Source organism: Rattus norvegicus, chromosome 14 (genome assembly GCF_021556685.1).
Source record: "Rattus norvegicus strain SHRSP/BbbUtx chromosome 14, alternate assembly SHRSP_T2T, whole genome shotgun sequence".
In the NCBI taxonomy this organism is placed as follows: Eukaryota; Metazoa; Chordata; class Mammalia; order Rodentia; family Muridae; genus Rattus; species Rattus norvegicus.
This window is the reverse complement of record NC_141547.1, coordinates 43,498,617-43,514,547: the sequence shown is the minus strand read 5'-3', so window position 1 is coordinate 43,514,547 and position 15,931 is coordinate 43,498,617. Positions and strand designations below refer to the sequence as shown.

At 44.4% G+C, this 15,931-nt stretch overlaps 1 protein-coding gene across 3 annotated transcripts in view; it reads left to right on the top strand.

Moving 5' to 3' along the window:
- Positions 1-15,669, top strand: part of Klhl5 (kelch-like family member 5) — a 62,330-nt gene extending 46,661 nt beyond the window's left edge. For all 3 annotated transcript variants that reach the window (XM_087583083.1, XM_087583084.1, NM_001047093.1), the window contains 6 exon segments: positions 1,815-2,001; positions 6,343-6,567; positions 8,638-8,800; positions 10,244-10,456; positions 11,944-12,115; positions 14,501-15,669. In XM_087583083.1, the coding sequence (XP_087439209.1) occupies positions 1,815-2,001; positions 6,343-6,567; positions 8,638-8,800; positions 10,244-10,456; positions 11,944-12,115; positions 14,501-14,557 (1,017 nt within the window). In that variant the 3' untranslated portion in view covers positions 14,558-15,669.
- The last annotated feature ends 262 nt before the right edge of the window (positions 15,670-15,931 follow it).

Here is a 15,931-nt window from a genome sequence, read left to right as displayed (position 1 = left end):
TGAGGTTTCTTTAAAGTTAAGGATAATTACACCTAGTTAATCTACCCAAGAGGAAACAAAAATAATATCTACACAGCTGTGTGCTGTGCATACAACTTTAGCAGATTTGTTTATAGTTGTTCCATACAGGAAACGAACGAAGCGTCCATCAGTTACTGGATGGATACAGTGAAATTGATCCAATCACTAGAATTGATTGGTAATAGTAATTCAGCAGCAAAGAAGCAAGACTGACACATGCTGCACCGTGGACAAACCTGAAGAATATGCTGAGTAGACCAAGCGAGGCGCAGAGAGCATGTTGGTTTTGTTTATACGAAATCCACAGGCAAGACAAATCTGTTTGAGTAGATTAGTGTCTGGGGCAGGAGATGGCATGGGCGTGGCAGAACAGGAACAGGGCTCTGGGATCTGCCTCAGGTGAAAGAAATGCTCCTTTCCATTTGGTTAGTACTTACTAAACATCATCTAACTGGACCGAGTCTGATGTGTATCCTACGATTAGACAGCAATGCATATATGCTGTGCTTTTAAGGACATACACCATGGACGGGGGAATTTTTCCCAAGAACTAACAGTTATCAGGGATCCTATCAAGGGAGTCATTACATCACTAGCTTAAAAGGAAAAGGCTTATATGTTCTTATCAATAGATGTCTGAAAAATATTTGAGGAAAAATTGCTAACAGTTGGTAATTTGAACACTAAAGTTAGGGAGGGGAGGAAGCTTAAATAAAAATGGACCACATAGTGCATGCTATAGCCACCGTTGTCCAGAATAGTTAGCACCAATCCCACCTAAGTCCAGCCAGAAGCAAAGAGGTCCTACTTTATCCAGTTGTTTACCACTACATTGAAAGTTTGGGCAACAGAAAGCCGTAATCTGAAAGAGTTGATGTCCACCCAGGAAAAGATGCCAAACCATCCCTACTTGATGATGGGCGAATGCATAGCAGCTATCGCTGGGGCGAGTGGAAAGGACCAGGTTAATACGAGTTCCAATCACTGGGACATTTTTTTTTTCTTCTCCAGCAAAACATTTTTAAAAGAAAAACTTTTTTTAAAAAAGACCAAAAACTGTAATAAAATAGCAATAAAAATAATTACATATGTAAGAATAGATTTAATAAAATGAAGGCAAAGACAGTAAAGGAAGTCATACAAGTGAGAAACCTCCTTGAAGAGAAAGATCTGATATTCTCCATAACTAATAAAAGAACTTAGCACCATCCACACCAGAAAGCCAAGAGAATCAAGATAATGGGAAAGAACTAGATGACTGTCTTAAACCGACATGGAAAACTAAACCTCAGATATCTGAGAACACCGTGAAACTTGATGAGGGGAGACCGAAATATCAGATTTCAGAACCCCAATGCTGTGAAGGCACAGATATTCTGGTTGTGGCAGCCCTTGCCTGTAGTCTCAGCACCTGGGAGCAGAGGCAGGAGAACTAGAAGTTCAGGGCCAGCCTGGGGCATATAAAAGTTCAAAGCCAGAATCTATGAGTTCCTACCTCAGAAACAACAGCAACAGGGAAGGGGAGGAGCCTTTGTTCCCTGTACTCATGAAGCAGGGGCACTCATAAGCCGCGGAAGTGGCTGCTGCCTATGATTTCAGTACGTGAGATACTGAAGCAGGAGACTAGCCATGACTAGCCTACTTTACACCATGAATTCCAGGCCAACCAGGGCCACCCTGTCTCGAAAATAAAATAAAATCCTAGAAATAAACAGATCAGCAGGACAAAGTAACGAGTCAAAAAATATATATCTCATACATCTTCATTGTACATACATTCTGCTCTCTTCTAGTTCCTGGCAGACATGGAAAACAATGCACTTTTCCGGGATGACATAGAATGTCAGAAACTTATCATGGAAGCGATGAAGTATCATTTATTACCTGAGAGGCGGCCCATGTTGCAGAGTCCTCGGACAAAGCCTCGGAAGTCAACTGTCGGAACATTATTTGCAGTCGGAGGAATGGATTCAACAAAGGGTATTGGAAAATCTCTGATCTAGAGGAACAGAGGGTAATACGTAATACTACCAAGAGGCCCTGTGGAGAAATGGCTGGTTGTGGGATAAGGACAGGAAAAGATGGGACCAGAAAGCACCTTAGTGCCAGAAATATTCAAGGAATGGTAAGGGCAGGCCAAAGCTAGAGAAGACATCTTGTTGGGAGATTCCATTGAGTTTAAAGTAATTTGAGTGTCCAAGTGAGTAGTTAATGTGAATGAAGATAACATAAAATCAGTCTCCGTGAGTTCACAGTGACACAAAGCTTTTTCTTTCAGCACAATTCCAACTGATAGAGAAAGGTGAGGTTAGGGAAAGTAACTAGTCTGAGCTAGGGATCTTGCTCAGCAGGAACACTTCACTTCACACTATGATGCGCTGGGTTCAATCCCCAGTGCTGCAGCAAAAAAAGAAAAAAAAAGTAAAGAAAGAAAGGTTAACCATTTGGCAGCCACCAAAACACAGCATCTCTAAGTTGAAAGTCAGAAGTTCACGGAGAAGTTGTGACAGTCAGAGATTCAGGTTGTGGAGCACTTGGTTGTAACAACTTCTTGGTTGTTACAAAAGGTAAAGCGCTGTCTTTACAAGCACTGAGAACTGATGCACGACCTCAACTGAGAGACCTAGGCTGGCATTGCCAGGGGTGAGACCGAGCAGCAAGTGCTCTGACAGGACCCGCTCTCCAGAAGTCACCTGAGTCATGGGGAAAGCACAGGTCCAACCCAGTAGACGTTCTGCAGGATACAGTCTCTGTTCTACACTACAGACTGTCTGTAATATTAAAGATGCTGAGGCCAGAAGATAAATTTCAGAGTATAGACTTAGGAGCTAGAGACTGGACTCAGCAGTTAAGGAGCAGTGCTACTGCAGGGACCAGAGTTCAGGTCCCGGCACCCACATCAGACAGTTCACAACTACCTGCAACTCCAGCTCCAGGGGACCTGAGATCTTCTAGCCTGAAGGCATCTACACAAGTGTGCATGTGTATACACTAAGAGAGACACATACATACATGCATACGTACGTGCACACAAACATGCATGCATATACATATATGCACACATGCATCCATATATACATATTCATATATACATATACATATATGCACACATGCATCCATATATACATACTCATAATTTTAAAAAGTAAAGAAAAAGACCAGACTTCATTCCAAATTATGGAACACAAAGAAGAATGTCAACTATTGTATTGTCTTGTTTTTGTTGTTGTTTGGTTTTGTTCTCTTGTTTCGCCATACAGGTCATGATCGAAACTGGTAAGAAAATGCTAAAAGCACTGTAAATGTGAATTTTCCAGGTCTCGATGGTTGTATTATGACTCTTAAAAATAATGGTTTGCTCTGAGGAAGATCTGCTGAAATATTTAGGGCTACAGGGTTACCATTTCTTTGACTTTTTACTCTAATTAAGAAAAAAGTCATACATACATACATACATACATACATACATACATACATACATACAAACAAACGTTAAACACAAATGTTTGGGGTCCAAACCTGGTTATAGGTGGCTGGCAGATCTTTGTACCATCCTGACAGCAGTGGTTACTAGAGCTTGAAGCCCATGCCCATGAGGGGCTGTTATAGGCTCTGGGTTCTTATGGACCTCTCTGTGTACTTGATCTTTGCCCATCCTCCTAGAGGAGATGCCTGCAGCCCTGACAGAAGCTCTCTGACTTGCCTATGCTTCTCAGTCTCAGCTTTTCATGGTCCTGCTCTCAGACCTGTTCCAGCCCCACTGGCCAACTCGGCTCATCTAATGTGACCCTAGGCATGCAGTGCCTGTGGAAGCCAGAAGAGGGCAGTAGATCCTGCACCCTCCCTACCCTTCCATTACAAACTGCTATGAGTCACCCGGTGGGTGCTAGGAATTAGACCTAGGTGCTCTTAACCACTGTGCCTCCCCAACTCCTACCACCCCCAACACACCCACAAACTTACATTTATTTATGTTACTATTTTAGATTTTTAAATTTTGAGTTCCCAGTTTATGACAAAATCCTACACAAAACCAAAAGAAAGTTTGAAAATTCATCTATGAAGAAGTTTTTTCCTTGATGAAAGACGATTTTTATTTTATTTAAATTTATTTGATAGAAGATTTTAAGGTGATGGTTGGAGTGAAGAATCAAATGCATACAATCTTGATAATTTACACATGAATATAATCTAAGTATATGAATAAAATATTATTGCCAAATATTATAAAGAAAGATTGTGCAAAGTAAACACTACTTTTAACCAACTGATATTTAGAAGGGATTTTGTTTAGCGCTGTGAGAATACGAAGGTGGAATGAGACTTGGTGTCAGTCTCAAAAACCTTAGAGTGTGTAGGGCCGGTCAGTAAGTATGAGGACACAGCATCCATGTGTGGGGCCGGTCAGTAAGTATGAGGACACAGCATCCATGTGTAGGGCCGGTCAGTAAGTATGAGGACACAGCATCCATGTGTAGGGCCGGTCAGTAAGTATGAGGACACAGCATCCATGTGTAGGGCCGGTCAGTAAGTATGAGGACACAGCATCCATGTGTAGGGCCGGTCAGTAAGTATGAGGACACAGCATCCATGTGTGGGGCCGGTCAGTAAGTATGAGGACACAGCATCCATGTGTAGGGCCGGTCAGTAAGTATGAGGACACAGCATCCGTGTGGGGCCGGTCAGTAAGTATGAGGACACAGCATCCATGTGGGGCCGGTCAGTAAGTATGAGGACACAGCATCCATGTGTAGGGCCAGTCAGTAAGTATGAGGACACAGCATCCATGTGTAGGGCCGGTCAGTAAGTATGAGGACACAGCATCCGTGTGGGGCCGGTCAGTAAGTATGAGGACACAGCATCCGTGTGGGGCCGGTCAGTAAGTATGAGGACACAGCATCCATGTGGGGCCGGTCAGTAAGTATGAGGACACAGCATCCATGTGTAGGGCCAGTCAGGAAGTATGAGGACACAGCATCCGTGTGGGGCCGGTCAGTAAGTATGAGGACACAGCATCCATGTGTAGGGCCAGTCAGGAAGTATGAGGACACAGCATCCGTGTGGGGCCGGTCAGTAAGTATGAGGACACAGCATCCATGTGGGGCCAGACGCTCCAGTGTTCATCAGCAGAGGAGCTCTGAAGGTCTGCTGTTTCAAGCCTGAGGAGTAAGTGTTCGCTGTCACTGGAGTCCTTTATAAAGCTAGAACAGGCTGGTAAATTATCAGCTTAGAGAGGAAAAAGACTCAAGCTCGGCATAATTGGGAGTTAGATTTTTTTTTTTTTTTTAGAATGATGCTTTCTTTTACCTTTTCCTAAATCTCCACTGTCCCACGTCTTAAAGAGAGCAAGAGTTCTGGAATTTTCCATGGTAAACCCCTTGAGTAGTAACTCCCTTCACTTCCCACAGCATGGTTGCCGGGTGACCTTTGTCCTTCCTCCTTGCCATGGCTGGTGCCTCCTCCCCTGTGTGGAGTCAGCCCCACCCCACCCTATTGTTACCGTTCTTTCCTCCAGAACCCACAAAATAATTGTCTCCTTTATCTCCTGGGTCACCGGTTTCCTTCCCCTGGACCCTTCCATTGACTTCTATAAACAACCCAACAATCCAGATCTGAAAAGGGAGACGGCCTCGCTCGGCCTGTCCCAGAACCCTGTCTACACTGGCCGGACTCCTCAGAATAATCCCTGCTGCCCCCTCCCTGCACTTCTTCCTCACCACATCTCAGCCACTCAGATAAGGCGTCCTCCCAAAAGCCCTCCACGGAGCCAGTTCTGTGCTTTCTACTTCCTGTGCAGTTGATACTGTTATCAGACTGATGCTGTAAACCTTTGTACCTCTGACTTCCATGATACTCCGCTGCCCTGCACTTCCTCCCACTGCTGAGTGTCTTCCTGGCCTCTTTGAACAAAGAACATTTCCTGCTGGATGGTTTAATGCTGAGGCCTGGAGAATGATGGGAGAAGAGGTCACCGGGTACAAAGGCCACACTGCAGGTGCTTCATAAGATGCAATAACAGTGTTGCTATCGATTCAGATCCCCAGAAACCATACAGAGCTGGCACACTCGTGCAATCCCATTGTTGTGGAGGCAGACAGGTGGGTTGCTGGAGCCCCCTCTCCAGCCACCCTAACCAAAACAGTGAGTTCCGGGTTCAGAGAGACCCCTCTGAAAAACCAAGTGGAGAGCGACAAAGAAAAACACCACACACACACACACACACCACACACCACACACACCACAAGATAAACCCTACTTCTGTGTCTGTAACATGGCTGTGGTGGAGTTTGTAGTCTCATAACTCTCTTTGTCCCTGTTAAGGAGCAACAAGCATTGAGAAATATGACCTCCGTACCAATATGTGGACTCCTGTGGCAAACATGAACGGGAGGCGGCTACAGTTCGGTGTCGCAGTATTAGATGACAAGCTGTACGTGGTCGGAGGGCGAGATGGGCTGAAGACTTTGAACACCGTAGAGTGCTACAACCCCAAAACAAAAACCTGGAGTGTGATGCCGCCTATGTCCACACACAGGCACGGGCTGGGTAAGTGTATCTGCACACCTACTTAGAAGCCATGCGTCAGGCTGCCACTGCGTCGTTCCCATCTGCACCAGGCAGGAGACCTGTGAGGGGTTCAGTCAGCATCACTTGCCAGGCATCCCTCATACCTGAGAGGCAGAAAGCAGAGCAGGAGCAGGTGCGTAAATGGAACTCCATAAAGGGAAATCATCGGATCCACGGGAATCAGGGAAGCACGCCGGTCTGACAAGCCATGTTCTTGCCGTTACGCTTTGTGTTAGCAATTGACATAGGTAGCCCAGTTAAATGCTCACTAAAACCATCATTTTATATTATATGAAAAGCAATAGTGATAAAGTGTGTGTGTGTGTGTGTGTGTGTGTGTGTGTGTGTGTCTATTATGGTTTTTAAGCAGAAATGACTGAATTCACACACATCCCCAAACCAAACATGCAGGCATTTCTTTTCATTCTATTTTTTTACATATATGGGTGTTTACCTGAATGCATATACGGACACCATTTGTATGCAATGCAGGGTGGTGGGAACCCAGTAGCTAGAGTTACAAATGCTTGTTGGCTGCCATCTGCTTTTAATAGGTAAATTGTATACATCTGATCTTACAAGATGAAGTTAATTAGGAAGTTTTTAAATTTCTTCATGCGAGGGAATTACATGAAGATTTCATTTAGGAAGGACTTTCCCTGCTAAACTGTATTTTCAGATCCACCATTCAAGAAGTTGGACTAAGTGAGCCCTTCTTTTAGGCCTTTGATGAATGATAGTTTGTATATGTGAAATTGGATATATTTTGTAAAATTGGTAATATATGCAAATTTAAATATGTGTAAGTATATTTTGCGTGTGTTTGTGTGTATGAGTCTTCAATAGCCAGTACTATTGGTGCACGCGCACACACACACATATAAAACAAGTGAAATAATATGCTAGTTTGGGTCACATGTGAGTGGTGGCTCTTTTGTCCAACTTGGCCAAGATCCCTAGGTTTGAATTACAGAGGTGTTTTTGGCCACAATCATGTCATACCTCTTCTTAAGATCTTCTACTTGGGTACTGGAGAGATGGCTCAGTGGTTAAGAGCACTGATTGCTCTTCTAGAGGTCCTGAGTTCAATTCCTAGTGACCACACAGTGGCTCACAGTGGGATCTGATGCCCTCTTCTGGTGTATCTGAAAACAGCTACAGTGTACTCACATAAATAAAACAAATAAATACATCTTTTTAAAAATTGCTCTACTTAAGCAGATGTGGTGGTTCACACCTGTAATTCCAGCCCTTGGGAAGCACAGGAGGGAAGATCATGAGTTTGAGGAAAGACAAGAAATCCTTGGCTGACTCCATCCCGTTCAGAATGAAATCTGAAGGAAGCCCTTCTGAGGGATAAAGTCAGAGAATGTTATTCCTGACTCCTTCGTCTCCCGTCCTCTCCCCTCCAATTACCTGCTCAGTCGAACGCAGTTGCTGTGCCGTCTCCTGCTCTGTGCATGGTCTCTAATGGCGCCCGTGCTTCTCCTATTGACATGTCACACATGTGTCCTGGCTCCCTCTGCCCTCCCTTACATTGTTCCGTGGTTTAAGTTGGCACACACCTGATGTCTTTCACATCTGTGTCCTGTAAGACAGTACTGACCCACAAGGGCGTGTTGTATGGAGGGCCTCCTGAGTAGAAACAGTATAAACTTAAGAGACCTTTTCTGGCTCTGTTCCTTGATGATGATACCAATAAACACAAGGCCGTGGTCTCAGACTCAGCTACAGTAAATCCCAGGATTCCAAAGTCCTGGAGGGAAAAGAAAAGATTGGAAACCTGAGGACTGAAGGTTTTGGAAATGGCAGTACGTGCATAATAACTTTCCCCTGTTGAACCTCAGAATACTGTCTCTAATTTTCAGGAAGAGAATCACAGTGCTGGTTCAGCCCCATCTACCTCAGAAAAGCCCTGAGGGAGACAAGAGTCCTCGCCTATTTGTGACTGGTCACGATTGCATGTTTCAGACTTATTGCACTTACATTTTGATTAAATCCGAGCTTTGAGCAGATTTAAGTCCTTCTCTCTTCCTGGTCCACTGGTAGGTGTGGCGGTACTGGAAGGCCCCATGTACGCAGTCGGAGGGCACGACGGCTGGAGCTATCTGAATACTGTGGAGCGATGGGACCCTCAGGCCCGCCAGTGGAATTTTGTTGCCACTATGTCCACTCCCAGGAGCACAGTAGGTGTGGCAGTACTGAGTGGAAAGTAAGAAGATATTTGAAGTTCTATTTCGGTCCCAATAAACCAGATTTATTTATTATCGCTAGAGTTCTTTGCATGAATTAATGAAGCCTTTCCTCTAACCCCTGTCCGTAACACCCCTCACTGCACGTAGCTAAGGGACTGCACAATGCTGCTTTGGAGTGGATACGTTTTATATAAACACCCAATATTAATTGAACAGCAACCATCTGGTTGGTGGTTTAAACACCTTTGAAGTTATGTGCTCTTTTTAAAGTGCTACAGTGGGCTGGAAGATGTTTGCAGTTAAAGCGGTTGTTGAATAAAAATGAGGAGCACAGTCAGGTCCTAAAACCCATGCAAACGCCAGATGAATACGGCTGCCGGCCTGTCATCCCAGCCTGCAAAGGCAGAGACAGGGCACCACCAGGGCAAGCCACCTAGCAAGGCTAGCCTTATTCAGGAGCTCTGGGTTTGATTGAGAGTCCTGCCTTGCTGGAAAAGGTATAGGGCAATGGAGGACGATATGTGACATCAACCTTAGGCTCGACATGTGCACACATGCACATGTATGTGTACCCCCAAACCCACATACCCACATACATACAAAGTATGTATATGCGCATATATGAAAATGGAAACACTGATACATAAATTTAAAAATTAAATGTATTGTGCTTTCTCGGTGCTGTGCTCTCTCGGTGCTGTGCTCTCTCACTGCCTCCCTAACGATCCTGTCCATCATTTTCACTGTGTCATCCTTACTTTTGTTTCTTCTTTCTTAGCTTGGTAGACTGGTGACCCCAGAATGGATTTAAGAAAACACATTTGCTTACCCTTTGTCTACTGTAAATGTACAGATTTGTACGGGGTCCTCACTCACAGTTCTCAATTGTGCAAGGATAAAATACAAACCTTCTCACCCTTTCTTCCACCATAAAATAAACCCCCAGATGATTTATAATTAATGTCTTTGTTTCATGGCGTTCGTGTCATCACTTACAGATAGAGAGAGGAGGGAAGGTTTAATTATGCCATAAGAAAAAAAAGATGGTGGGTAGAGTTACCACACATCCTTAATTCCAGAGGCAGAGGCAGAACTCTGAGTTTAAAGCAAGGCTGGTCTATGGAATGGGTTCTAAGGCAGCCGAGGCTACATAGTAAGACCCTGGCTCAGAAAAACAAAACAAGGAATATAATTTCTGCCTAAGCTCTTGCTTCCTCGGGGCCACGTGCTAAGTCCTTTGCATTAGTGTTGTAAGGGCCTAATGGGCACAGACGTGGAAATCACTTTAGATGGCTACTGTGGGTATCGTTTCATTGGCAGCATATCTTCTTTCTTAGTGCCGTCAGTTTGCTGCATCACCAATGACACTTTAGTCAGTGAGCTGTCACAGCAATAGCCACTTGTGCTAAGTCTGAGCCCAGCACTGCCTTCTCTGTCACCACATTTGTTCCTTCTTACAGACTTTATGCAGTTGGTGGCCGCGATGGGAGTTCCTGCCTCAAGTCAGTAGAATGCTTTGACCCTCATACCAATAAATGGACACTGTGTGCCCAGATGTCAAAAAGGAGAGGCGGTGTAGGAGTCACGACCTGGAATGGACTGCTGTATGCCATCGGTGGGCACGATGCTCCCACATCCAACTTGACTTCCAGGCTCTCGGACTGTGTGGAGAGGTAACTTCCTGTGTAGGAAAGCTAAGAGCAAACAAACAAACAAACAGTTTCACACACTTCCAGACAACGTCATAAGACTAGTGAGCACCGGTCAGCATGGTCTCCACACAGTTCTGAGAACACTGGATTGTCTTCTCTGGCTGTCTCTCTACCTGTCTCCCAACCGCACACTTGGATTCCTGTCTCCTCATACGTTACCTTGGGAGTGAGCCTGAGGTACACCCACTGGGACAGGCATTTATTGTTCAGCTGTCTTGTGCTGGGTTCTACCTTACCAGAAATGCAAAGAAGCTGAGATTTCAGAAAGAATGAGTTAGGGCTGGGAAGCCAAGTGAGAAGTGCGAAGGGTGGGGACAGAGCTGCGCCGTTCTGATATACAATGAAATATTAGAAGGTGATAAAGAAAAGTTAGAAGTTCTTAGGAGTCCTAAAGGCCTAAGCAAGTCATATATGCTAGTCTTAAAAAACTCAGCTCTTAGGCCTAGTGGACGACTTAACAGTGAGGATTTGGCCAGCCGGTCAAGTCTTCATGCATTTTCTATTTAGTTTAAGACAGAAGTGAATGCATTTTATAGAAAGAATCACTAGAATTATGTGTGAACGCTCCAAAACAGAAATATATGTATGGTTCGCCTGAGATATGAAGGGCACCTGTGTGGCCAGAGAGCCAGAGAGCTGGAGAGGAAGTGGTCTGGGTAGAGCAAGTCACACGGAGTGCTAGAGAGGAGAAGGCGTGGGAGGAGCAGGTTGCACAGAGCGCTGGGGCAGTGGCAAGGATTTTAGATCTGAAAGAAGAATATGAAATCAGTGAGTACCAAAACATGAGAATGGTCCAATTGTTTAAGGTTGGAGTGCTTACTTAGAGAAGTAACTGTAAATTACAAGGTGGTCAGACCTGATCCAGGCTCAGATGATACTCAGAAGTCTCTATTAACAAGCAGGCCTGGTGTTGCTGCCGCGTCTCCTCTGTAGTGGGAGAAGGTAATCACAACCCTGCTCGTGCTATGGTCCAGGAAGGAAATCCAGGAGTCTTTAGTGTGATTCATTACACCAAGAAAAGACAGGTGTTGACACAAGAAACGTCAGAAGCAATACGGCCTGTTAGCATGATGTCTATCCACCCTTTAAACCACACCATTGAGCAATTCTAGTTTTAAAAGAGCAAGAAAGAGTGGACAGCTACCATAACTGAGAGTTTAAGTCATCTCACACAGCTTAATATACTGCTTTGCCCACATTTTCACTGAGGACACCGAAGCCTTGAAGCAGTTTGTATATGTTGACCTCTAAAGTGTGCTGTACCTACTAAATGAATCTTTAACACTGTAAGTTTGGTGTTTTTAGGAAAATGCTGATCTTTCTTTCTCTAAAATGTGTACAACATATTTATGTCAGAGATCAGACAGAAGCTAGACTTGCAAGACAAATGTTTGTGCCCCAAATATTTCAAGAGCAATGTCAGCTCGAGTTGTAAACTTGTCTTTCAGATATGATCCCAAAACAGACATGTGGACTGCAGTGGCATCCATGAGCATTAGCCGAGATGCGGTGGGCGTGTGTTTACTTGGTGACAAGCTGTATGCTGTTGGGGGTTATGACGGACAGACCTACCTGAACATAGTGGAGGCTTATGACCCCCAGACCAATGAATGGACCCAGGTACGCTGCTTCGTTTCTCCTCGCCTCACCTCTCTCTTCTCCTGGAAACATCTTTCCATAAGACCCTCTCAACTTCATCCAGCACTGACATGCCTCACTCAAATGTGGGGGCCAAGAGACAACTCAGCCATTGAGAGAGAGCACTTGCTGCTCTTGCAGAGGACAGAAGTTTGGTTGTCAGCACATGCATGGAGGCTCACAACATCCTCTAGTTCCAGGGGATCCGATGCCCTCTTCTGGACTCTATAGACACTGCACACACATGCACATACACACATGCAGGCAAGACACTGCACACACATGCACATACACACGTGCAGGCAAACATTCATACACATAAATAAAAACAAACTAGTATTTTTAGTGAGATAAAGTTGCCTCTTGACTAAATATTTAAAAAAAATAAGATGCACTGTCTGATTTTATACCAAAATCCAAATTCCTCCTAGCTAACCACATCTCTTTCTGGAAAGGCCTATCTGCGGGAAGATCAATGGTGGCAGGAATATTAGGCAGCTGGTCACGCTGTGTCTGAGGTTAGGAAGTATAGAATAATAAATATTGGTGCCTGTCATAGACAGACAGAGACACTGGACCTGGCATGGGCTTTTTAGTCCTCAGAGCCTGACTCCTAATGACACACTTCCTCCATCAAGAGCACACCTCCTGATTCTTCCAGTCTTTCAATTAGGGACCAAGCATGCAAATCTGTGAGCCTGTGGGGACCATTCTCATTCAAACACCACAGTGCCCCACTTCCTCCCTTCTTAATTCAACCCAGGACCCAAAACTACGGACTGAGCCCGCCCTCACTCAAGGTGGGTCTCGGGAAACACCCTCATGGACACAAGCAGAGGGGTTTCCCTGACTCTAAAATCAGTGAAAGTCACAATGAAGACTAACTGCTAGCACCCTAGGGAAAGGACGGCAGTAAGAGTGTGCACAGGGAGCTTACGGTTAAAGAGAGCATAGACTAACAGATTTCAGTCACGAGACCTCAGTCTATTTCTTCAGTGGATGAGATGACTCAACGGAAGGTGGAAGAAGAGTGTGTCTCTCACAGATGCTCAGAGAAAGATCACTGACCCAAATCATAGCCAAGCAAATTAAAGCAAGCTTTTCCCCATCAATTTATTTTAAAGATTTGTTTATTTATTATATATAAGTACACTGTCTCTGTCTTCAGACACACCAGAAGAGGGTATCTGATCCCATTACAGATGGTTGTGAGCCACCATGTGGTTGCTGGGATTTGAACTCAGGACCTCTGGAAGAGCAGTCAGTGCTCTTAACCACTGAGCCATCTCTGCAGCCCTTTTTCCCATTAATCTATTTATTCACTTTACATCCCAGTATCAGCCCCCACTCTCCTTCCAGTCCCCCCCACACACACAGCTCCTCTCTCCCCTTTTTCTCTGAGAAGCGGGAGCGCCCCTCCCCAGGTATCACTCCGCAGTGCTTATCAAGTTACTGCAGGACTAAGCACATTCTCTCACTGAGGCCAGGCAAGGCAGCACAGTTAGGAGTGTGGGACCCACAGGCAGGAACAGAGCCAGGTACAGCCCCCTCTTCAGCATGAATGAAGACCAAGCTGCACATCTGCTACATATGTAAGGGGCGACTAGGTCCAGCCTGAAAGCAAGCTTTTTTATTCGGGTACATGGGCTGTCTCTCCCTAATACAGGATTCAAAAGATCAGCCTTGGACATGGGGAAGATGGGGGTTTTTATAGCTTAGGAGTAGGGGGTCTCCAAATGAATCTGGCAGGCAAGTGGGGGGTAGGTGGGGGTTAGAGAAGCAGAACATAAGCAGAACAAGTTGGAAACAGCTCCTAAAGCAAAGGCGTGACTGAAATAGTCATAACCAGGTGGTCATAACAGTCTCCTGAAACAAAGGCACAGTTGTCACTTCCTGGAACAGACAGTAAAGGACCATAGGTGGTTAAGGTTACAGGTGGGGCATAGCCCTCCATGAGACACAGAGGTTTAATCATAAACAGGCAGGAGCCTAGGCTGCCTTTACTATAAGCCGGTAATCTGTAACCACACAGCTATCTTGTTTGGATGCCACTACTATGGTTGCCCTTTTAGGCACCTAGAAATGTGAGCTTACACTGGCAGTACCTGGAATGGAATGGAATAGATGCTTTCGTCATCCTGTGTTAATAATGGGTAAAAAGGCATTCGTAGAGGAGCTGAAGTAAGGTGGAAAAGTCTGGAGCCACCGATACCCCACGGCCAGCACTGTCCCAGAGCAGGAAGTGGTTGCCCTCCTTTTACTAAGCTACCCTGTCCACGTGGTTGTCCTGTCACTCGCCTGTTCTCACAGCACACCTAGGTGCATCTTCCTCCACACCCCACTCCTATGTCTCTTGTCCATTTTCAGGTTGCACCGCTGTGCCTAGGAAGAGCTGGAGCGTGTGTTGTGACTGTGAAGATATGACGTCCTACTTCATCCTCTGCAGAGAGATGCTCTCTCTCTCTCTCTCTAATAGACAGTCCTCCCATGGGTTTGTTTTTTAGTGAACGTGCAGTGCCACATCACTAGGCACAAAGTGCCTCATTTCAGAATGAAGATGTTGAAACGATGGGGATACACCAGGACGGGATACTTCATTTCTCCATACATTAGAGCCACAGCTGGAGGACTGGGAACATATCTTCTTGGTATACAATATGAACACAAGTGCACTGCCCCCAGAACCACCCAGCACCAACTGGAGTCACATTGTCCAGAGTTATCACAGTACAAGCATACAATAATATTTTATTGTACATCTAAAACATTTTACAAGTTTGTCATACATGAGCTTCCATAGTTTTTATCGTTTAATCAAACTACTATTTTAATGACATACTAAAGACTATGCTAGCTAGCTTTTTCAGGTACAATGATTATGTATGATAGTTGGGAATTTTATTACTAAAATTGGTATAACCCAAGAATAAAGAAAAACACATAAGGCATTAAAAATAAGACTGACCAAATAAAGACTTGACTGGATCTCTGGGTCCTACTTAAATAGCCATTCCTTTCCATCTAGATCCATCAAGACCTGCGATAGGATAGCACTGAGATTAAAGCAGGGTGCTTACGATAAGATATGCAAGTTTGTGTAGAGAAAGTAAATGCTATATGCTGTCTGATGTTCTCCCACCTAACTAGTATTTAATTATGGGGGTTTATCTTCTTTTATATTGCAAACTTTTATTTGATTTTGTCCTTTTGATACTGACACAATCGTTAGGCTGTTCCTGTGTTCTGTCTGCTGCCTTGTTCCAAACATGCGGACACAGTTAGGAACCCATTGTGCTTCTTTGTAATAAAAAAAACTGGGGGGTAGCAGGGGACATGTTAACTGAATATTTGAAAAATAAGTTTAAAGCATTTGTTACTCCAAATTTTGTACATTTGTAAACTCTAATTACACATGTGAATGTTAATAGTGTCTGGATTGTTTATTGTTTGTAAAATGCCCAGGGCAGCAATATTGTATGAAATTCCCCTTTAAGAGAAAAGTCATTACCTTAATATAAAAATTGATATAAACTAAAGTCCCGTCTTTCAAAGTACAATGTTATTTTATGGTTAATACATTCTTTTTTTTTTTTTTAATTTTTTTATTTATTTTATATAAGTACACTGTATCTGTCTTCAGCCACACCAGAAGAGGGCATCGGATCCCTTTACAGATGGTTGTGAGCCACCATGTGGTTGCTGGGAATTGAACTCAGGACCTCTGGAAGAGCAGTCAGTGCTCTTAACCACTGAGCCATGTCTCCAGCCCGGTTAATACATTCTTATCTTATATTAAGG